At 40.8% G+C, this 22,853-nt stretch overlaps 1 protein-coding gene across 9 annotated transcripts in view; it reads left to right on the forward strand.

Annotated features, from left to right (window-relative positions):
• The window catches only part of LOC149310067 (5'-AMP-activated protein kinase subunit gamma-2-like), a 238,973-nt gene that overhangs the window by 145,291 nt on the left and 70,829 nt on the right, over window positions 1–22,853 (forward strand). For all 9 annotated transcript variants that reach the window (XR_016281977.1, XM_089533615.1, XM_089533614.1 and 6 more), the window contains one exon: window positions 8,605–8,822. Coding sequence is in view for 8 of the 9 variants with exons in the window: in XM_089533615.1 (XP_089389741.1) it covers window positions 8,605–8,822 (218 nt within the window). In the remaining variant the exon portion in view is untranslated. The remainder of the gene's footprint in view (window positions 1–8,604; window positions 8,823–22,853) is intronic.

Below are 22,853 nucleotides of genomic sequence, written 5' to 3' on the forward strand. Positions count from 1 at the left end.
ATCTGCCACATCATTTGGCTTATTTGGTGGCTAGCTGAGAGAATTCTGAGTGATCCCTATAAAAGATCAAGGGGAAGGAAATGTGACCAGCAAACAAAATAAAATACATGCTCAGTATTCTTTTTTGTATAACTAATGAATTGCAGGTGAGTGGGGATGATACGTTGAGGAGAAGTGAAAAGTTCTGTATGCATACGTTTATATGGGAAATAGGTAAATAGTTCCCTTTGGGGACAACAGCAAAGCAGAAGGTGTTGAAGTGTTTAACAGTCTTCCCTAACCTGGTGTCCTCCAGAGTGGCTGGACCACAGCTCCTCACCATTTGCTGGGGACCATGGGTGTTGCAGCACAACACATTTGGAAGATACTAGGATGAGGATGCCTAGTTTAAAACATACAGCTGCTGTCCTGAGCCTTACAAATGGTGTCAGTTTATTTTGCTATAGTACAGCAGGGATCAGAAATGGGCGATGGGCAGTTTATTTTCTGTCAGATAGGACCCCGGCAGTAATCCGTCTTTCCTTCAGGATGGCTTTGGCAGGTGTCCAAGGAGCCATGCTAGGTGTTGTATTCATAAAAAGAGATTAATTTCCCATGTCCGCATGATAAAAATGATGATGAACAGAACGGAGAGGCTGAAGCAGGCAATGCCTCTCATCTCTCCCCCACCTGCTACCTCCTCCTGGGCTGAGGCTGCATCCGGACAGCTTTTGCATTTTAAAATGGAGTCAAGGCTCGCTTAGGGGAGCACTGAATTGTTGTTCTGCTAGCAAAAAGACAAATAGCTGTGTGTTGAGGAAAAAAGTCTAGTGACCTAAAGACAGGAAATGGGAAGCAAAGGTTTTATTTTTGTTAACAGTTCTTTCCTCTGAGAGGTGCTAACATTTCAACCAAGAAAATGAGAGGAGGTTGTACGCCCAACTTGAGAAGTGTACCATATTGCTTTCTCATGGGACTGTGCACCATCCTGTCAAACATAAACACTTTTAATAGCCCATGCTAAGAAGCAAGTCCAGGTTAGGCTTAACGGGACTTACTCCCATTCCTGCTAGTAGATGGGCAAACATATTACAACTCCATTGTTTACTTGGTTTCTTTATTTAAAGACTTGTTGTCTACTGTCCAAACATAGTTTATTACAATTGATTTAAAATCACAGAATCATATACAAAAGTGATATTTAAAAAACAAAAGTAATAGAAATGGTAGACAGTGGGGCATAAACCAGATCTTAATTTTGCGATTTCTTGTTCTTCAAAAGCCTAAAGGAGGAGAGTGGTAAGGGTTTAAAAACATCAGCAAAACGTAAGGTGCACTAAAGAAGGAAACATTTTTATTTTCTTACCTGCTAGATCTCAAGTTCTAATTGGGAAAAAACAGACAGCACCTTTCCAAAGAGTCTCTTATCTACAGATCTTCAATTTTGCAACCCTGCAAAAAAAAAAAAAAAAAAAAAGGGGGGGGGAGGGGGCTGTAAATGCACTTTGGCCCCATCCTTGCCAGTGGGATTCCATGAATAAAAAGTTTGCTGATCTGTCTGTCCATCAGTGCCATCCTATACTATGTTCAACAAACAAAACCCAATGTGGGATATTGGATGAATATTCAAGGTTACTTTATCCAATTTCTATGTATGGTTGTGAAAGCTGGACAATAAAGAGAGCTGACAGGAAGGGAAAAAAAACCTCTTTGGAAATATTTTTGTGGGTTTTTTGGGCTACGTGGCCATGTTCTAGAAGAGTTTATTCCTGACATTTTGCCAGCATCTGTTTCTGGCACCTTCCAGAAAAACTACAACTCTGCTAGCCAAGTCCTGATGTGTGGCTAGAAAGGAGGGTCATTGTAGTTCATCAAGTGGTGGCAGCTTCGTTTGGATGGTCTCAAGGGGTTCCTTCAGCTCAGCAGGAGTGGGAAGGGTGATCCAAGAGACCAGGGAATTAATAATAATAATAATAATTTATTTATAGCCCGCCCAATCACAAGGAATCCAGGTGGGTGACAACAGTAAAAATAAAGATAATAAAATAAAATACAATAAAATTAAAGAGAGCGAAGTGAGTACATTCACAGTTAGGCCTGATGGAAGTTGGGCCTCTCTTTTTAATTTCCTCCCAGGTCTGATGGTGATGTCATGGAGGGAGGGCAATTAATGATTTACTGAGGGCCGAGGGCCAATACAGGGGTGGATGTATCTGGTGACTGGCCCAGAGATCATCACCGTTGTGCTGGAAAAGAGTTCTATAGACACCATGACCCCCTAAAAACACAAGAAAATTCAACCTGAACTCTCACTAGAAGTGCATATGACTAAACTGAGGCTGTTGTAGTTTGGACATATCATGAGATGATGTGACTCACAGGAAAATAAATAATAAGTAAGGTGGAAGGCAATAGGAAAAGAGGGAGGGTAGGTTGATTCACTCAAGGAAACCACAGCCCTGAGTCTGCAACATCTTACCAGAATACAGTGGTCCCTCCACATTCGCTGGGGTTAGGGGTGGAGGACCCCCATGAATGTGGAAAAACTGCAAATTAAAAAATACTATTCTTTTTACCTAAGAGAACACTCCTCTGGGAATCTCCAAGTCCTCCAGTGCAATTCTATGGTCAACATCTACCAGACATTGATCACAGAATTAAGCTGGAGGATGTACACAAATGCCTAGAGAAGTATTTTCTCTAGCAACTTCTAGATTCTCCAGCACAATTGTATGGTCAACTTCTGGCGGAGTTGCGCTGGAGGACCTAAAAGTCAAAATTGCAAATGTGGAGGGCCAACTATAATTGAAGGTTAGAACTCATTTCTCATTCATAGGGTCGCTATAAGTCAAACTAGTCTTGACAGAAAATAACATCAACAACAAACTTAATCCCAACCATAGTGAACTTGGTTTATTTTTTTGTTTTGTTTTTTTGCAATCATGCACACAGTTTTAGAGTCCTTCTCAGCTTCATGGTCAAACATTAACAACTGTTCAGTGGCATGGAAACAGTTAATTTTTATTTAGTAGCTCTTGATAAACAGTTTCTGTTGAAGAGTTTCTCTTAAACCAGACAGTTCAAGGCTGGGAGTAAACCAGGGGAGTCAACTTTCCTCTTACCAACCTGCATGTTACAGTTCTCATAGCTATTAGAATAACCTGCACATTTTAATTTCATTTGTAGAGATTCAAAAGCTTTCAACATGTATTTTTCTTTTTGCTTTGCAAAGTGGAAGGCAACAGAAAAGAGGAAGACCACTTTCCAGATGGATAGATTCAATCAAGAAGGACTGAGGATAGGATGATTTGCAGGTCTCTTATTCATAGGATTACCATAAGTCAAAGCTTGACTTGACAGCACTTCACAAAACAACAACCACAAATTAGGCAAATTCTTATCTAAAATAAACTGCAATGAAATTCTACCCATCCCCACTCATTGGAAACCCTCACATATTCCTGTAGCCGAGCAGCAATAAATTCATTTTACACTCTATCTTTTGGTCTTTCTCTGATACCTTAATACTTTTTTATTTATTTATTTATTTATTTATTTATTTATTTATTTATTTATTTATTTATATGCCACTCGGGAGCTCTTGGATCAAAAAACAGCTTAGAAAAAACCCCTGTAATTGCTCAAGGACTGTTCTATTTGATGCACAGTCCAAGAAATACTCTTACTGAGCTGTCAGTGCTGGGATGTTTTCCATCTTTAGAAATATCCAGCATGCATGCCAAGCAGATAGCATAATGGTTTTACATGCATTAACATTCCATGTTCTGGATGACATGCATAACATGTAGTCCATTTTGCAAATCCTCAGTGATTTCAAAAGGATTTAGTGTACTGAGATCTAGATTGTGAAAGGAATGTTTGCTTTGGTACATACCATGACCCTTTTCTTTGCTTACTTGGGAGTAAATGACTAATCTCCTTGGGATGTGTTTGGGAGTTAGTATAGGTAGGACCAGGGTGATGCCTGATCACATTAATTTCCATCCTTTGGTGGGCAGACAACTCTCACCTAACACACAATAAGAAGATAGAATTTAAAAATTAATAACAATCTGCCAAATAATTTGATCTTTTCTCAGTCTAGTTATATTAATTTATCCAGGCCTATAGCTATACAATGAATCTGTGGGAACATGGAAAATGTGCAGAATATGATATTGGGCACCAAATGTAGCTGCTTAAGAATCAATGTTTTAATTGAAAATGCCATATATTTTCTAGTCCCCGTGGATGCAAAGATATACTTAAAAGGCAGAAGGCAGTATATAAGGAAATCTGAGAAACAAAGGAGTGCTTTGGTAACATTTGGTAACTCTTCTTTGGATTTCTTGACTGCAATCTCCATTCTGATTAATGACTGAGCAAGGTATGGAAAATCTTTCACTCTTTCAGTGTCTACATGATCACATGTAGATATATCATACAAAGTATGCTTGCCCTAATGGATGCAAAAGAAGCCTATACATTTGAATGTCAATAAATCAAATATTACAGACTGGGTGGAAGGGTAGGGTGGAGATTAGATGGCTTGTCTCATGTTGCATGTAGGTCTAATTGTGCAGAGTCAAATGTGCTGAAGTCCCTTGACTAACTGATTGATTGAAATATTGATATATGACTTTTCTCAGAAATTCAAAACAGGTTTACTGCAACAACAACAAATGTAATATAAAATTTGCAATACAAATGTGACTCAGCAATACTATGGAAACATTGCTTGCTTATGCTTTCTGCCAGACCAATCACAGAATGTTGCTTAGATAATCTCTCCCTAAATTATGGTCCATCCCTTAGCGCAAGGGTGGAAAATGTGTGGCCTTCCAGATGTTGTTGAACTGCAGCTTCCAGCAGCCACAGCCAGCTTACTCAACAGTGAGGAAGGCTGAGAGACTCTATTCAACAATGTCTGTAAAGCTGCACAATGTCCACCATTGCCTTAAGTTAGAAAATGGCAGGAGGGATCTGGTGTATCTTTTTCTGAAAGCAGAGGACAAGGATGAGTGAAGGAAGTGATGCAAGACAGGCACAGGAGAAGCTATGACTCTGTCCACTACTGCTGCTTGTTAACTTTGGATATAATACTCCACAGTTGCAGTGTAGCTGCTCTATTGGAATTGGAGGCGACTGGCTTTTACCATAAATAAGCCTTTCATCACAAATAATTGACATACTTTTCACCTGCTGATTTGTATGTACCCTAACAGCCATTAAGCAACAGCACTCAGCTGTTACCACATGAATCTGCCGTGATTGGCTTCAATGAGTGGTATTCTTTGCTGTGTGTCAGCCTAATGAAGAAATAACTGGCCCAGCTTGGCTTCGCTTTGCTACAAGGGACAGGCTCTACTTAACATTCATCAGCCATTGCCTGCTGACTTCTTTGTTTGCACTGCTGGCAGAAGAATGCAAAAATGGGGGTGGGGGGCTGCTCCCAATTCATATCAGAATTCCAAGGGAAAGGAGCAACTCACATCTTTTCCTAACACTGCATGCAGGATATCTGTTTATTTGAAACAGAGGCAGAAATATGGTATACAAACACTTAACAGGTATGGAAGATATCTATCCCCGGAAGAAACAGCCTTGTGTGCTTCGATCCTGAGCACTGCCGGCAAAGGAGACATCAGACTGTTAATGAAAGATGGGAATTGTAGGTGTTATTAACTTCAGATAAAATGTTGTGTCAATATTTATTTACAAATCTAAAACCAAGCCCTACCCTCCCAACATTTCACAGATGAAAACCAAAGCACATGTGGCAAAGCAATGTCAAAGTGTGGCCAATGGCAAAAGTTCTTAACAAGGAAGAATAGACAAGCTAGGAGAGGCTGCAACAGTTTGCTTTTGCCTGTGCCTACTGGGAAGGGCAATACTGTGCCCCCTACTCTCCCCTTTGTTGGACTGAGTTCAGTACTATAGCACTTTGGACTCGTTTGCAGTAGCTGGAGTAAAATGAGGACAAAGGGAGAGACTGGGAGAAGGAGAGAGAAACTGTAGTCCTAGTATAAATATTTGGGAAGAATGATCTTACAGATGCATGTGGCCTGCGAGCCACTCTTTGCCCACTGTAGAAAGCTACTTTCATCTGACTAGTCCGCTGTTATTGACACTGATTGCAGCAGCAATCTAGGATTCAGGCAGTTTTTCTACCTGGTGGTGCAATGTATGAGCTTTATGACTGAGCCTGCCAACCCTATCACATATTTCACTGGATATAGCAAGGGTGAAATGGAATATAGTCTATATGAAGTGTGAGACTAGAGTTTGCACTATTCTTCAATGTTCCAGAAGATGGCTGCAACTGTAGATGGTTTACAAATAAGATGATTCCTTCTTATTTATTGCTGCATTGCTTATCTTGCTGATTGGCTCCTATGTGTCTGGTTATTTACCATTTTGGCACAGACTATTGTTGTCAGAATTCTACTCAGTTGACTTCTCGGTCCATTAACTCTCATTATAAACACATCCTAGCATCCCAGAGAGTAGATGGAATCTTGTGGTTCATTATCTCCTTTTACTGATTCCTCATTTTTTTTCATTTGCAACTTCTGACAAAACCTCAAGCACTCTGAAAAGCACTTGTTTGTCTATAAAACATTGCAAAGGAAAGCAATGAACAGTACTGTATATTATGAAGAATAGGTTGGCTGCAATCTAATATATATGTATTGTCCATATGAGAAAATTCTATTTGGTACAATGGGGTTTGGCACTTTCAGCCTTCGTGATGTTTTATAAGACAATACCCAGAAGCTCTAGGCCACCAAGCCCAAGATAAAGAATGATGGGTGTTATAGTTCACAACATCTGATAATCTAGAGGTTCCCCAATCTCTGATTTTTTTTAAAGGATATGCTGTGAGTTTCCTTTTTTCACAGTCTAGCAGGCTTGCTTTTCACATACTCCACGCAGACTGATAGATGATAGTGATAGATAAAATCTTCTGTGCTCTGCTTTGGCATGCTACAGTGATTTATGCTCAAAAACTATTATTAAAAGTGTGTTTCTGAAAGAAATGGGAGTTTGCACAAAATAATAATTTCACTGTATATTTCAAGATTTCCTAATACTGTGTCAGAATTGCACCAAATTCTCACTCTGCCTTATTGTTTCGTAGGTGAAAGCCAATTCATTTTTGACCAGAAAATTAATAACAGTGAATATTCATTTCATCCCTGGTTTCAGTAGAGTGTTCTTTAATTAGTAACACCTAAGAAAAATCTGTACCTCCCTTTCTCCCAATCTAACCTTTCAAGATAATCTCAAGGAGTGGGGAAGTTTATTTATTTAATTTTCACCTGACTTTTCATGCAATATGAGACCCAAGATGGCAATATGGAGACCAGCACAGAAGTTCATATAGGAGCAGGTTGGCCTTCAGATAGCCTTATCCCAGTGGGATAAGATACCTTCCTACTATAGCTTTTCAGACAAAATTTGGCCTAATTTGAAGCAAGTCCAGTCCTTTCCCACTTAGATTTATGGTCACAAACAAAACAATAGTTGGTGAAATTCTTTTAATAATGCTCAAGTAAGAACAGTTCGAACTCTTCCTGGACGCTAGTTTGATTCAATTGAGGCTATTGTATTTTGGCCACATAATGAGAAGGCATGACTAATTAGAAAAGACAGTGATGCTACAAAAGGTGGAAGGTAATAGAAAATAGTTTTGCCAAATGCAGGTGGTTAGACTCAATCAGGGAGACCATGAGCCTTTGCCTGCAAGACCTGAGCACAGCAGTAGAGAATAGGAGGTCTTGGAGATGTCTCACCCATAGGGCTGCCATGAGTTGAGGCCGGCACAAGGGTAGTTAACAACAACTTTCTGGCTGGCAAATCTTGATCAATAGACTAGCTGCTGCAATGGAAAACTGTTGGCATCTCAAAGTAGTCTTCAAGGGCATCCCCACACACAGCACATTGAAGTAATATAATATTAGAACGCTAGTTGGAAATTGGAAGACTGAGGGGGCACATTACCTCCCCAAGAGAACTTGGAGAGCCACACTTCTTCACCTCATCTTCTCCCGCAATAAATAAATACAGACAAATAAATAAATATGCCCATCACCATCTTTTTAGGCTTGCCTGGGCCATTTAGGATCAGGAGAGACCTTTTCTTTAACATCGGGAACTGAAAAAAGTCATTTTCTGTTCACTTCACATTTCAAAAAAGGCCTCTCCTGGGCCTACACTGTCTGGGGAGGGGCACAAAATTTGCTGGATACATGCCCATGCCCTTTAGAAGACATTTGGAGGCATTTCAGGGTTTTTTAAAAAAGTGGTTTAAAAAAATTGACCCCTGGGGCCTCCAGATGGGCTCTAAATGTGGTGGAAATGCCTTCCACCCTCCCAGAGTGCATTTGGAGGCATTTTGGAGCAAAATTCTGAAACAAAATTACCTTTGTGGGGTGCTAGGATTGCTGTATCCAACCCACAGCCTGCACTTGGCCCACCCCTCTATTTCAATATCCATTTTTTCTGTTTTAGGACTGGAGAGTGAAACTTTCAGCTCAAAGACTTCACAGCTTAAATCAGTATTTGCCATTTGTGAACAGTGAGGTTCAATGAGTTACATATTTTTATGTGCTTTGTTTATAGCCTCTGGCCTTTCCTCTTCTCCATCAACCCCAACGCAAGTGACCAAACAGCCAACGTTTCCTCTGGAATCCTACAAACATGAACCCGAAAGGCTAGAAACACGGATCTACACATCCTCTTCTTCCCCGGATACAGGCCAGAGATTCTGCTTGCCCCAAGGACAAAGCATGGCCAAGCCCCACACGCCAGCATCCACGCCGTGTGCTACCTCAAAAACAGTAAGTATGGACAGTAAGTTTTAAGAAAAACAAAGCACTATCTCTCAGCACTGATGTGGTGCTTTTATATGTTTAAGTGTTCAATATAGGTTATCTCCTTGCAGCCCTTACAATAATCCTGTAAGGTGACAGGTTTTATTAGTATGCCCATACTGCCAATGTGCAGAGAGCAGTGAGGCTGGCAATAAAAATCTTGCCTCATTCTCTCAACAAGATCAAGACAGAGGGAAGTTTTGAAACAGGGTTCAGTCTGTTTCAACTGCAGTCCTATGCATGATCTTTAGGAGTAAGCCCACTGAACTCAGTAGGCCTTGCTTCTGAGTAAAGAAGAATAGAACTGCCGTTAGTTGCAGCTTTTTTCTTCTTCTCTGTGATGTGCCTACACTTTGCTTTTCTTGCACAGAAGTCTAGACACTTGACTCAGCTGTTGAAGCCATTATTGATTGCCATCATTGTCTTCAAGTGATGCAATATTTAATTTATAGGAGGCAGTACTCAACTGTAAAATGGTGGTAAAGCTATATTAGTGACTTGGGTTCCTTATTCAGATCAACTTGTTCTTCAAAATGTGTGACATTTTGGTCATACGCTTCACCATCTGGCTTGTTTATATGATTAATATTCTCATGATGTTCAGGAACATATCCTTCTGTATGAAAATAGAAATCATTTCCCTTATATGAAATATAAAAGGTATGAAAATAGAGAGCATTTTCCTTATAAAATCCTTAATTTCAAAAGAGAATTTCACCAGTAGCCAGTATACTTTTTCTGAAGCTCAAAACTTTAAAGGGCTGCATTTGTACTACTGTATATACTTGTGTATATGCTGACCATATGTATAAGTTGACTGTTCTTTTGTATGACCTGTGGATAAGTTGAGAATTGGGAGAGGCAGGAAGATATAAATAATTATTTATTATTTATTATTATTAAATGTTTGGAGCATGGGGCTCTTTAGATACACAGTGGCTCTTTGGCGTTTCCCCACTGTGGCAGACAGAGCTTGCATTGCTTCTCTGCTGCAGCAGGGAAACACTAATATCTTGAAGTCCATCACTGCCATTTTTCCTCTCAGGCATTGCAAAAGGTCATTGGAGACAGTAGAAGGGGTTGATGCTTTTTAAAGGTTCTTCCAGGACAGACTATGGCAAGAGCTCTCCACCTGTAGTAGAGAGCTTTCACTAAATGCTAAGAAGGCTTCTTGGCATCCATGCCATTCAGAGGTAGGAAGTGGGAAACAGGGTTAATGAGGCAAAGAGTGCCTGTGCCTGTTCAACTCCAACCACCAACCACAGTAAAGATCAGCTGGGGTTTTTTGTCTTTTGTCTTCCTTCTTTGGTTCCTCTTTGCTACCCAACTTTGTTGTCTGCAGACAGCATGTTTGTGTCCTCCTCTTCTTCCTCTTCCCCTTCTCTGAAGGCAATGCAGATGGGTGGCGAAGAGGAGCTAGAGAAAGCAGGCAAAAGACAAGAAAACACAGCAGGACGAGCAGCTGGCGGCACAGTGGTTAAATGCCTGTATTGCAGCCACTCACTCATAAACCGCAAGGTTGCGAGTTCAGTACCAACTAAGGGCTCAAGCTCGGCTCAGCCTTGCATCCTTCCGAGGTTGCTAAAATGAGTACCCATCTTGTTGGGGCCATTTAGCTTACACATTGTAAACAGCTTACAGCAGTGGTTCCCAACCTGTGGGTCGGGACCCCTTTAGGGGTCGAATGACCCTTTCATGGGGGTTGCCTAAGACCATTGGAAAACACCTATTTAATTACAGTTATGAAGTAGCAATTAAAATAATTTCATGGGTTTGAGTCACCACAATATGAGGAACTGTATTAAAGGGTTGCGGCATTAGGAAGGTTGGGAACCACTGGCTTAGAGAGTGCTTAAGTGCATTGATAAACAGTATAGAAATGTACTTGCTATTGCTATTTCTTGTCTTCTCTCTGCTTTCTCTAGCACCTCTTCATTGCTTGACCAACCACCCTTGGTTGTACGTAGCTGACCTGCTTGTCTCGGAGAGAAGGGGAACGAGACAACCAAGGGCAGACCCCTGGCAGCAAAGGGTCAATTCAGGGAGAGCCTAGTGTAGAAGAAATACACACACATACACACACACACATGGCAGTGAGTCTTTAAGATTTGCTTGTCACTGCACTGAAAGGGGGGAGTCAGGATTATGGCAAGAGCTTAGTCCATCCATCCACAACCAACTGCACCATGCCAGGGAAATCCCAAAGAGCTGCTGCCACCATTTTTTCTAGCAGCACTACTATATTGATCCGTGTATAATTCAAGCCAGGTTTTTGGGGTATAATTTTTGGCATAATTTTTTCATCTTATAGACAAGTCTATACAGTATTTTCATATAAGAGGACTGATCAGAATTAACTGTTACAGTAGATCTGCTTTATTCATTCTCAATCTCCCTCATACACATACATTTGTTTTAGTCAAAGTCTCCTGTCCACTTTATATAGTTCAACAAAAAAAAATATTTTGAACACACATCAGACCTCAGATACTGTTACTTTAGTGTAAATGTAGTAACATCTGCGAGGTCAAAAAGAGTACCAATTCAGCATGGTAGGAGAGAGACAAATTCTTTGCTTTCTATACCGGAATTGTTGCTTTTTCCCTGCATATATTTTCTAACTCCTCAGTCTGTGCAGATGATTGACAGGCAGAGTTAGAGAACACATCAGTATCCATTTTATACCTTGATCCCAAGAACTTCACAAAGATTAAAATTAATGTAAAAAGTGTAGTATAGCATTATAAATAGAAATATTTATAGACTGTACTATTTCTGGCAGCAATATAAAGATTATTTTTTGGATGTTCTGTCACTCTGGAAAAAATAACAACACTTCCCCAGATAATATTTCTAAATGTATTGAAACAACACTTTGAAGACAAAAACTCTAATCTAGCCCTGATGTGGCATTTTTTGATGGACATTGATTCCTGTCAACCACAAGAGTGCATAAAAATACAAAAACTTATCTTCTGCCCAAAGTGAAGCATAAAATCCAGAAAGGAAGCACTCTCCCATATGATTTTGCTAAGCATTTGGAACAGCCTTAAGACTTGAGCAGAATGCAGTGCAGTAGTCAAGTGTGGCAAACATTCAGCCATCTCATCAAAGTCAGATACTGAGATCTGACAGGACTTTGTCATGCAGAGTCTTAGGAATTCACTTTGGAAAGGGAGTTGCATGGTTGCAGAGCATCTACTGAAAACTGCTATGCATGCCCCTGATATCCTACCTTGATGAGGTGAAGTTGTTATGTATTGGGCTGAACTGGGAAATCACAACAATGCACAAAGACAAAGTGATTTCTGGCTATGTTTATGTTGATCTTTATAAGGGGCATTATTGTAGACAGTGTCCTCCTGATCAGAATTGGGTATCTCTGGTAGCAAGGTCCTAACAGTCCAAAGTCTAAACTAGAATGTGCATACCATGAGCATGTTGTTTAGGCCAGGGCAATTCCAGAAGCAAGGTAAAAAAAGACAGTACAGATGTCAAGCCAAATGAGTCCTAACAGAAAGTAAATAAATGGAGTACAGGTGAGTTAGAGCCAAGAGGCAACCACTGAAGTCCAGACAGAGGTCAAATTGTTGAAATTCAGACAGAAGTGAAATGAGTCAGGCAAGAGTAGTCAAACATGAGGATCAAAGACAGTCCATATTTAGGCACAGTGCAGAGAGAAGTCAGTCAGAGCAAAAGCCAAGGCATCTAGGAACAGTTGGTGAGCTTCAGATAACAGTTGTTGTTCCTATAGGAACTGAATCCTTCATGGCTGAGATGCTTGGGCCCCACCTGGCAGGCTAACTGTAGGCATTTCAGCTTCCCCAGGAAGAGGGCCCTCATCTCATAGAGACCATCTTCTGATGAAGCTCCTACTCCTCAGGAGTCATCCCTTGGTAATGGACACCTGGTTTCCTCCTGTCTTGCTATCTGGGGCTTAAAGGAGGCCCTGCCTCATACTCTAACCCTGGAACTGGGCTCCCTCCATCTTCAGGCAGGACTTCCACTGCCTTCTACCTTTCAGTTTCTTCAGAATTGCGCTGTCCCTCTTTGCTATCCAGCTGGAGAGGCTCTAGATTTTCCTCCAAAGAAAATCCCTCCCTGAAGGGTATGGATTCTCAAAGTTGAGAGGGAGCCAGAACACATGATGGACTGTTGCTCTTCCAGAACCTCACTGCTATCAAGAAGCCATGCTGGCTGGAATATTCTGGGAATTGTAGTCCAAATAAATAACTTTACTAGACTTTGGTCCCCTATATTCTGGAAAAACTAGAAAACAAAGTTATGTTGAAAAGGAATTGTGGAAATAAATATAATTTAGAGGCAAAAAGGCATAAATATCTTTTCTTCTTCTTAGACTTATGAGACAAGCAGGTCCTTGAAGGACTGGAGTTAACAGCAAGCAAGGAGAGCTGTGTAGTTACAGTCAGTAGGCAGTCAGCCAGAGGTCTGAATCAAAGACCCAGCTGTAGTACCTGCCAGGAGATTGGAATCTGAGTAAAAGTGATATGCCAAACAATTACCCAAGCGGTCTGAGTTCAAACAGGAAGGTCAAGGCTAGTAAAAATTGTCTGTGGGATGTCAGTCTAAGAACTAAAGGACAAGGAAAGGGACTTGGTGTGCCTGTTCATAGCTGCAGTACAAGAGCTATTGAGCTATTGGTACCAGACATAAAAAATTCAGTATTCTGCAATTTTGTGCTGTCGTTTATTTATAGAGGCAAGACACTCCCCTAGCCATTAGGATTGTGGCTATATGCCTAAATTCAATTGCTAGTTCCCAAAAGAATAGACACATTGAATCAATAGGATTTACATAGGTTGTGACTTACGATTCTGCAGTCCCTAGGTAGATAGCAATTGGATGTAAGCCAGAGGCTTGAAAATGAATAAACAATACACAGAGGAATGGAAGAAAAAATCTAGTGAGACTTCAGTACTGCGAAATACTTGATACCAACCCACCTTACAACTAACAGCAGTATAATTAACTGTGCAAAATTACATTAGTTCTAGAGATGATTTGCCCAATAATTTGATTAATTTTTTTTATTTATATCCATACAGGGAAGAGTCTAGCTCAGAGTGCCCTTAGTTTCTGGTGCATTGCCCTGCCAGCCTTTATTTCAAATGTAATATCTTTATACTGGAAAATGCAGGAGAAGTTATTGGCTGTTTGGAGGTGATGTGGTCCTTTTACTGGTCAGACTTGTTCTTCCTCTCAGGTATATCCACATGCAGCTATTCAGATGGCTAATTATGTGGAGCTATTTTGTAACAATTGCACTCTTGTCTCTTATGATCATTTTATTAATAGACATGGAGGGGAGCCATCTTGGACACACTGTAACCAAACATTTCCCCCTCTCCCCCACCAAAACTGGTCAAAAGGAAGATCAGGGAATAGAGATTCAGCCTGTGTTGGATGGGGTTTCATTCCCCCTGAGATCCCAGGTTTGTAGCCTGGATGTGCTCTTGGTCTCAGCCCTGCACCTGGAGGCCCAGGTATTGGCAGTGGCCAAAAGTATGTTTGCACAGTTTAAGCTAGTGTGCCAGTTGTGCTGATTCCTTGAGATGCCAAATCTGATCAAGGTGACACATGACTTGATTACATCCCATTTGGATTATTCTTTTGCTTGTGGTTGTGTGTTTTCAAGTCATTCTGATTTACCACGACCCTAATGGTATTTTCTTGGCGTGATTTGTTCAGAGGAGGTTTGCCATTGCCTTCCCCTGAGGCTGAGAGTGTGTGTCCTGCCCAGGGTCACCCAGTGGGTTTCATGGTCGAGTGGGAATCAAACCCCAGTCTCTATAGTCATAGTCCCGCACTCAAACCACTACACCACTCTTAACTCCACTTGGATAACTCTTATGCACTCTATATGGGGTTGTCTTTGGAAACTCTTTAGAAACTTCACTGGTCCAAAATACTGCAGCCAGTCTGTTGACCAGAGCTGGTTACAGAGAATATATAACTTCCTAAGTTGAAACCACTTCACTACTTCCAAGAATAATTCAAAGTGCTAGTTATGACCTACAGAGCCGTGCACAGCAGTGGGTCCAGACTGTTGATGTTTTTAAAAAAGTATCTCCTAATATATATTAACTTGGAAAGGTTTTCCTTCTTCCCTTTTTCAGTCGCAAGCTTTTATTTTCCCATCTCTACCTCCACCAAAAAGCAGCTTCTAATCTTTCTTCTAGGAGCCAGCATATGGTTTGAGAGTTGGACTATGACTCTAGAGATCAGGGTTCAGTTCTGCGCTCGGCCATGGAAATATGGGTGACCTTGGAGGAGTCAAACACTCTCAGCCTCAGAAATCCCCAGGAGAGGTTTGCCTTAGGGTTGCCATAAGTCAGAAATGACTTGAAGGCACACAACAACAAGAATCTCTTATCTAAACCAACAAGAAAGCCAATGTCACTTCCTGCCAAAACACCCCAACTGTCATGTATCAAGTTGGCATCTTCCTTTCCCTTCCATGACACCCTTCATATCCACTTACTTGGGAGTATGCGTAATTAAACTGAACAAGACTTGTTTCTCAAGTAAGCATATGTATGATTGCACTGTCAGCTTCCTAGTAGCTTTAAAAAAACCTGAGAAAAATGAAAGAATAGGAATAATCTGGAAGGCTTGAGCTAGGTATTCTCATGTTAATCTCCTTTGAAGAGGTAAGGGGCAGGGATGAGAGAGACTCATACACCACGAAATTCCTTTCTTGTTGCAGGGAGAAAACCAGCCCAAGGCAAAATTGTTCAGTTCAATCCCTGTTTTAAAAGAAACTTTTGCAAGCCTGGAAAGATCAGCTCGTTTCCTCCCCGTAGCTTTTATGCCTTTCTTAGCTTTGCCACAAACAGAAATTCAAGATATGAAGGTTTTCACCTCAGTGTTGAGAAAAGCCTCCTCTGTTGCATTTCTTGTCCTTTTAAAGGCATTGGAAGGAGGGCCTCTGCTAGAAATGTGCTTGGTTACTCTGTAGGATATTTGTTTGCTTAGGCTGGTGGCTACTTTTCAAAATTGCTGTTGCGCCTTTCACACAACTCCCAGTTGTGATGTCTGTTTCTCAGTTTTGGCGGCATTGCAACATGCAGGGCCTTTGTTGCAAAACATTGCAAATTGGTTGCAAAACATTGGCATAGATTTGGAGGGGATTCCAGTTTTCAGGGTTCATGGTTAACATAGCTCAACACAGCTGAAGCTTTGCCCAGCATGAATTAAGTGATGGAATAACCTTGAGTCACTAAACAGAAGTACAATGGGCCCTCAGTATACGCTGGGGTTCATGACCCATGTGGATACCAAAATCCATGGATGCTCAAGTCCAGTTAAATACAACGGGGTAGTAAAATGGTGTTTCTTGTGTAAAATTGAAAAATCAAGGTTTACTTTTGGGAATTTATGTATTTTTTGAATATTGTCAAGCTGTGGATGGTTTAATCTGTGGATAAGGAATCTGTAGATATGGACTAATTGTATATCTGTTTGCCATGTTGCCTCTGTTCCGCCTCTCACTTTTTTTGTCCTCCTGTCAATCAAACATCTCGAATTACTTATTTTTTAAAAATTGTACACAGCCATTCAAATACATGGTCAAGACGGATTATAATACACTATTTAAAACACCTTAAAACAACTAAGGAAAAGAGAGCAAATCTTTAAAATCAGGATGTAAATACTGTCAATGTAATCCAAGCAAAACAGATCTATGAACATATTTAAACCTGAGGTATTTGTGTGGTGCTAGAAAGACATCAGAGTGGCTGCTACACAAGTCTCTTTGGGAAAGTTATTCCAAAGTTGGGGTGCCACCACTGAAAAGGCCTGCTGGCAGTGGCTGTTCACACTATCTCAGAAGGAGGGAGAAGCCAGCATAGGCCCTCTGTGTTGGATCTCAAAGTATGGGTAGGCACATATTGGGGTAGCTCATGGATCCATCATCATAGCTGCTCCTTGTTGGGCAGGTAGAGCTTCGAGATATGTTACTACTTCTCAGAGGGCCTTTTCAGTAACGGCCCCCAAGCTTTGGAATAGTCTTCCCGAGGAGCCCCGTCTCATTACCTCCCTTGAACTGTTTAAAAAAAGACTTAAAACCTTTCTCTTTAACCAAGCATTCCCCCATGTACACTGAAGTTATGTTCGATCCCCTTCTCCCTCTCACTTACATACACCTATGAATTGGATTTTAATTGTATATTGTAATTAATGTAATGTGGTTTTAATTTTATGTTGTTTTTATAATTTTACTATGTACACCACTTTGATCCCTGCGGAAAAGCGGTATAGAAATAAATTTTATTATTATTATTATTAGAGTGAGTTTGGGAAGGATGGCAGTAAAATTCAGAGTGGGTTTGCCACCCCTTCCCATGACAATGGATCTGCTAGCTTCCCTGGCACATATGGTGAAGGGTGATTTGTCAAACTGTTCAAGAAAGTATGAGACAAGTGCATAAAACAGCCAGAGGAAAAATGGGCTGCTAAACCTCCCACTTAACAGAAGAGGACTAATATCAATCTTCTGGATTGCAGTTTGGCAACTCTGTTAAAGAAGCTGCTTCTAGTGAGTGCTGCAGAGTGGCAACTGTAATACTGAAATTCTGCCACTAAAGGCAAACTAGAACATAGGTAACTGATATCTGGAGTTGTGAACCTTACAGTTAGATGTGGCTGGCAAGAAACCATTGATACTTAAATAGAATCCTTCAGCCACAACTTGTTCTGTCAGATTCATCACCTCAGGTCATTGTATACTTTGCTTACACTTCAGTATGAAATTCCATGTGGCTTTTATAGGGACATCCTCCTGAATGTCAACACTTGCACAAGAAGGGGAATAATTGTGGCTTTGATTATGGATTAAATAAATGTAAATATAATCTGGTAATATGGAGAGTGATCTGTGCACCAGCCCTTCTAGAGAGACACTTTGGGTTCTTCAGACCAAACACTTGCACAGTCAAGTAATCTTAGGACTTTATCACACGAGGGTCTAAACGGTGATTATCCCTTGAAAATTGTGCAATCGTGATTAACATTTTCATACACATTGTGATTAAAGAGCCATTATTCAAGGAATAAACAGGCAATAAACAGCAACAAATCATTAACAGGATTTCCCCATGAATGATTTGTTGCTGTCTATTGCCCGTTTATTATATGCCTATATCTTGTCTCAACTAGCAACATAAGTTTCCAGCTGCAGTACAAAGATGCATACCATCACCATTAACTCTGCCTTGACTATCATTAATTGATGTCAAGTCAGATTCAATTTAGGGCAACCCCATGAATGACAGACCTCTAGGGTTACCCTGGCCCCATACAGACTGCCAAAATAAAGCTGCTTTGGAACACTTTGGAGGTAAGCTGTTTAAATGTTGTATGTGTCCTAAGATTCCAGAAGCCACACCAAAGCCAAGATCTAGTCCTAAGGACTGGAGTGTAGCTTTGGCGCAGCTTCCAGCCTCTTAGGATGCATGCAACATTTAAACAGCTTACCTCCAAAGTGTTCCAAAGCAGCTTTATTTTGGCCTGTCTGTATGGGGCCCCTGTTTTCAACAGCCCTGCTCAGGTCTTGCAAGCTCTGCCTTGATGTCTCATTATATTTTTATACTCTCTGTCTCTCTCTCCTATTTAAATTCTTACTTTGCAGTAATTTCTAACCTTCATTACTCTGTTCAATGCTTGCGCCAGTCCCCAACTGTTGCTTTCTATTCAGTCATTTCCAATTGTACCTAATGATTTTCAGACCTGCCTATTGCTGGCAAGTTTTGTGAATCTTGCTTTTCTGAAAGTACCTTTATTAGGATGTTATTCAAACTTGACATTTGCTAACCCCTATTTTGTACCTTCAGGTTGAAACAGTGTGATCTCTTATCTTCGTGATTGCTACCTTTCCCCTTTTCTGGCCTTGATTCTTTGTCTTTGACAGAACCTTAGTAGGTAATGCTTTTCAAACCACAGAGTTAAGTGATGGAGAAAAGCATCTACCTACTGAATTTTCTCTGCAGCCAAATGTTATTAAAGGTGTAGAGCCAGAGGAAAAAGAGGAGAAGCATAATAAATACAGTTGACCCTCCACAGTTATGGCTTTAACTTTTGTATATTTGATTATTCACGGGTTTATTTGATGTGTGTTTTGTAAGAATCTCTAGGTCCTCCAGTGTGATGCTGGAAGTTAATCGGAGAGTCACACTGGAGAACCTAGAGGCCTGTTACAGACAGGCCAAAATAAAGCTGCTTCGAGTCACTTTGGAGGTATGGTATTTCAATGATGCATGAGTCCTAAGAGTCCAAAAGCCACACCAAAGCTGCACTCCAGTCCTTAGGACTGGAGCGTGGCTTCTGTGTGGCTTTTGGACTCTTAGGATGCATGCATCATTGAAATACCATACCTCCAGAGTGACTCGAAGCAGCTTTATTTTGGCCTGTCTGTAACAGGCCAGAGATTCCTAGAGAAAACTTCTCTGGGCATTTTTAGGACCTCCAGCATGATTCCAAGTGTCTTTTTTTATTTGCAGTTTTCCCACTTTCACAGGGGTCCTGTGCCCCTAACCCCAGCAAGGGCCCACTGTACAATATTCTGTTTTGCCCCAAAGATGCTACACAATAGGATAGGGTGCATTGAGATTATTTGACAGTGTCAGTGTGGTAGGGAAACTGGATTCTCCACTATATTTGTTCTTCTAAGAGCCATCTTTGCATGTGAGAGGTACCACCAAAAGAAAACAAAGGTTTTAAAAAGGTAGGCCTGTTACAGACTGCCAAAATAAAGCTGCTTCGGGTCTCTTTGGAGGTATGCTGTTTAAATTATGCATGGGTCCTAAGACTCCGGAGGTCGCGCCAAAGCCACACTCCATTCCTAAGCACTGGAGTGCAGCTTTGGTGCAGCTTCCGGATTCTTAGGATGCATGCATCATTTAAACAGCATACCTCCAAAGAGACCCGAAGCAGCTTTATTTTGGCAGTCTGTAAGAGGCCATAGTTTAGCCACAGGAAACTCAGCTCGACTGCAAGATGGATCACTTGCCTCAGTCTGTGCACTGTATTTATCACCTCTTGCATTGGCTCAATAACTCTTCCTATTTTCTCGGGCGTGACTGCATGAGATTGCTGGCAAATCTGACAGTGGCGGAGCAACTATGATTTATGGGCTGCATTAATACATTAGCTCGTTTGTTTGGCAATAATATGACTTAGCTCCACCGTGCTTAGGTGTGGTTTCAATCTGAGCCTTGCTCTTTACTTTAAAGCCACCTGTGATGCTGAGTGCTTAGTAGTGCAGATCATCTGCTTCCCTTCACTACACTTGAGATCTACAAAAGTGGGTAAAATGCTGGTAGGAAAAGCAATGGTTGCTTCAACTCCTACATGGTCCATAAATATAAAGGTAAAACAATGAAAGTTAGCTGAAGGGCTAACTTTATCTGGTTGAACCAAAACTTTCTAGAGCACTTTCTAGCAGGCTCCACTGTCTTGTTGTGTTTTATATTATCCATTGCTCAGACTGCAACATCCATTCTCTGAGGCAGCTTTGCTAAAGCCTCAGTCCTTAATATGCTTTTGCGCAATAATTTGCTCTCTCTGTTGGAAGTTTCAGTGTGTGGGAAGGCATATGCTGTCATTGTTCCCCTTTCTTCCCTATGCCTTTAGTAGTCTAGATCTCTTTATTTTCCCTGCTAAACGTCTTCTTCAGGAATGTGGTTTCAGTAAGAAGGTCAATATTGTCTGAATCAGTGCTTGGGATACAGAAACCATAGAGGGTTGTACTGATAATCATGAGCAAATGGAATTGATAAAACAAGTGGTCACAGCCAAGGTGGGAGGGGGTACCTAGATTTAAATTCTCTGTTTGTGTTAGATTTTTAAAAACATGTCAGTGTGTCTGCTAAGATATTAAGATGTCTTGTGCAAGTGAGAAGAGTGTACCTCATTGCCAAAAATTGGTCTAGGTGTACTGAGAAAACATGCCATGAGGATCATTTGCAGTGAACCTCAGGCTTGTACGTCTATCCTGCCTGTGAGGAATTTTTTAATTAACTCCACTTTTCTAAGACATCTAAACATAAGGCACTATGTTTTGTTTAAAGCATGGTTGGTGAGAATTAATGAGGATCTGAAACTACAGTCTGTTTTTGCTAGCTATTGCTGAATCATCCACAGTACTCCAACTTTGGATAGCAATGAACATGAAAGTGGATGGTTCCACTTCATGCTTATAAGAGAACATGCGGAGCTTGCAAGCTCAAAACTATCTGTATTGCTTTCCTATAGCAGGAAACTATGATTTCTTATTGTGTCCAAGCTGAAACTTAGAAGTCTGGACAACAACTCTCAGAATCCCCCCCCCCCCCCCCCAAAAGCTGATAGCAGTCCTGACTGAGGGATTCTGGAATTTGTAATCTTTAAAAATAACTTTTTCTTGCTCTGTTCCAAATCAAAACAAGAATGCTAGTGTCTTGTTTTATGTAGGGTTACCTATCTCTTTTCCAGAATAATTATTTTGATCCTTGACAGCTGCATGATAAACAGAAATGTAGATATTTGGAGTTGCAGTGGGAAATGTATTACCAGTTTACATCCTATTCTGAAGATGAATAAAGGGCCAGGGTCCCTATGAGAGAAAGATGCCATGTCTTCTACTGATGTAGTCAGTTTAAAAAATCAATCTGTAGCTGTTTTAATTTTAATCTTGAGTTAAGGAGAGTTAGTAACAGAATGAGGTTAACAAAATATCATTTCCAGGAAGTCAACTTCGTTACTATACTAAGCACCAAATCTGTGACACATGGTGGCTCCAGGGCAAGGGTAGGCAACTGTGGTTTTTAGGATATTGCTGGACTGCAACTCCCATCAGAAAGTGCAGCCAATGGTATGGGATTATGGTAGTCCCACAATTTTGGTAGAGCTACAGTGGCCCATTCCTGTTCTGGAGTGTGAATGGAATGACTGGTAGAGTTGGTTTCTTCTTATTATGTGTGGCCTGACCTGCAGAAATGAAGCAGGTGGCATTTATGGAAGTACCCATGTGTGAGAACATCTTTACCTGCTATATGGCTGTTTGTCAGGCTGCTGTTAAAGGCATATGAAATTTTTTAAAAAAACAACCAAGTGGTAAACAGAATTGCTTATCTAATTTGAGCTAGTGTACACATCTATCTAATGCTGGTAAGGGTTGCACCTGAAAGACCCATAGCATTAAAAAAAATCACCTAAGAGGTGAACATAGCACCTCTGGTTTGTTCTGCCCATTCCTTGTTATAGTTATAGTGCTGCTCCAGAAGAAACTGGTAGGAGAATCCTTGTTTAATTGGTAATTGTATTGCTGCATGGCAAATCTTCTGGCTGCTAAGTGAAAATAGCACCTCCCTGCCTCCCTGAAATAGGTGTATTATTTTCTGTCTGTTGTAGTAGGGTTCAGATAAAGGGAATAAGATTACCTGCTTCCCACCATCAAAAGGTTAACCAGCTGTGTTTAATGGAGGAGCATACAGTTTGACCCCTCTCCCTTGGAAAATATACCATTGATGAGACAGCAGTTTGTACTTTGACTGTTTGTTGTTTGAACTGCCTGACCTTCAAGCGAGGGAGCTGGAGGATGGTGGCTTAACTCATCTTTAGTGTCACATTACCAACTTGGTCTGGAATGCAGAGAGGTTGTAAATTTAATGGTAGGCACGGTTTCCCATGCTTCCGCTGTGCCTGTGTGTGTGTTTTAGAAAGGAACATAGCATGGTGTTCTTAATAATATGCTATTCTTTTCATTCCTTTTCCTGTGGCTTTAAGGTCTGGCTGGTGCATAAGTGGCAGTGTTCCAGGTATTTTCACTGATCTGCATTGCTAGACAGCACAGCACAGGACAGCACAGCACAACACAGCTGGTTGTGGAGGGCTGTACTCTCCTTTGCATAGCAACAACAACAACAACAACAAAAGTAAAAATATAGGAGAAAAATATTTTCTTCACTATCTTAATATCAAGACTTCTGATCCCTTTAT

Source organism: Sceloporus occidentalis, unplaced genomic scaffold (genome assembly GCF_023333645.1).
Source record: "Sceloporus occidentalis isolate IW3139 unplaced genomic scaffold, rSceOcc1.0.p SCAF_7, whole genome shotgun sequence".
Taxonomy (NCBI): Eukaryota; Metazoa; Chordata; class Lepidosauria; order Squamata; family Phrynosomatidae; genus Sceloporus; species Sceloporus occidentalis.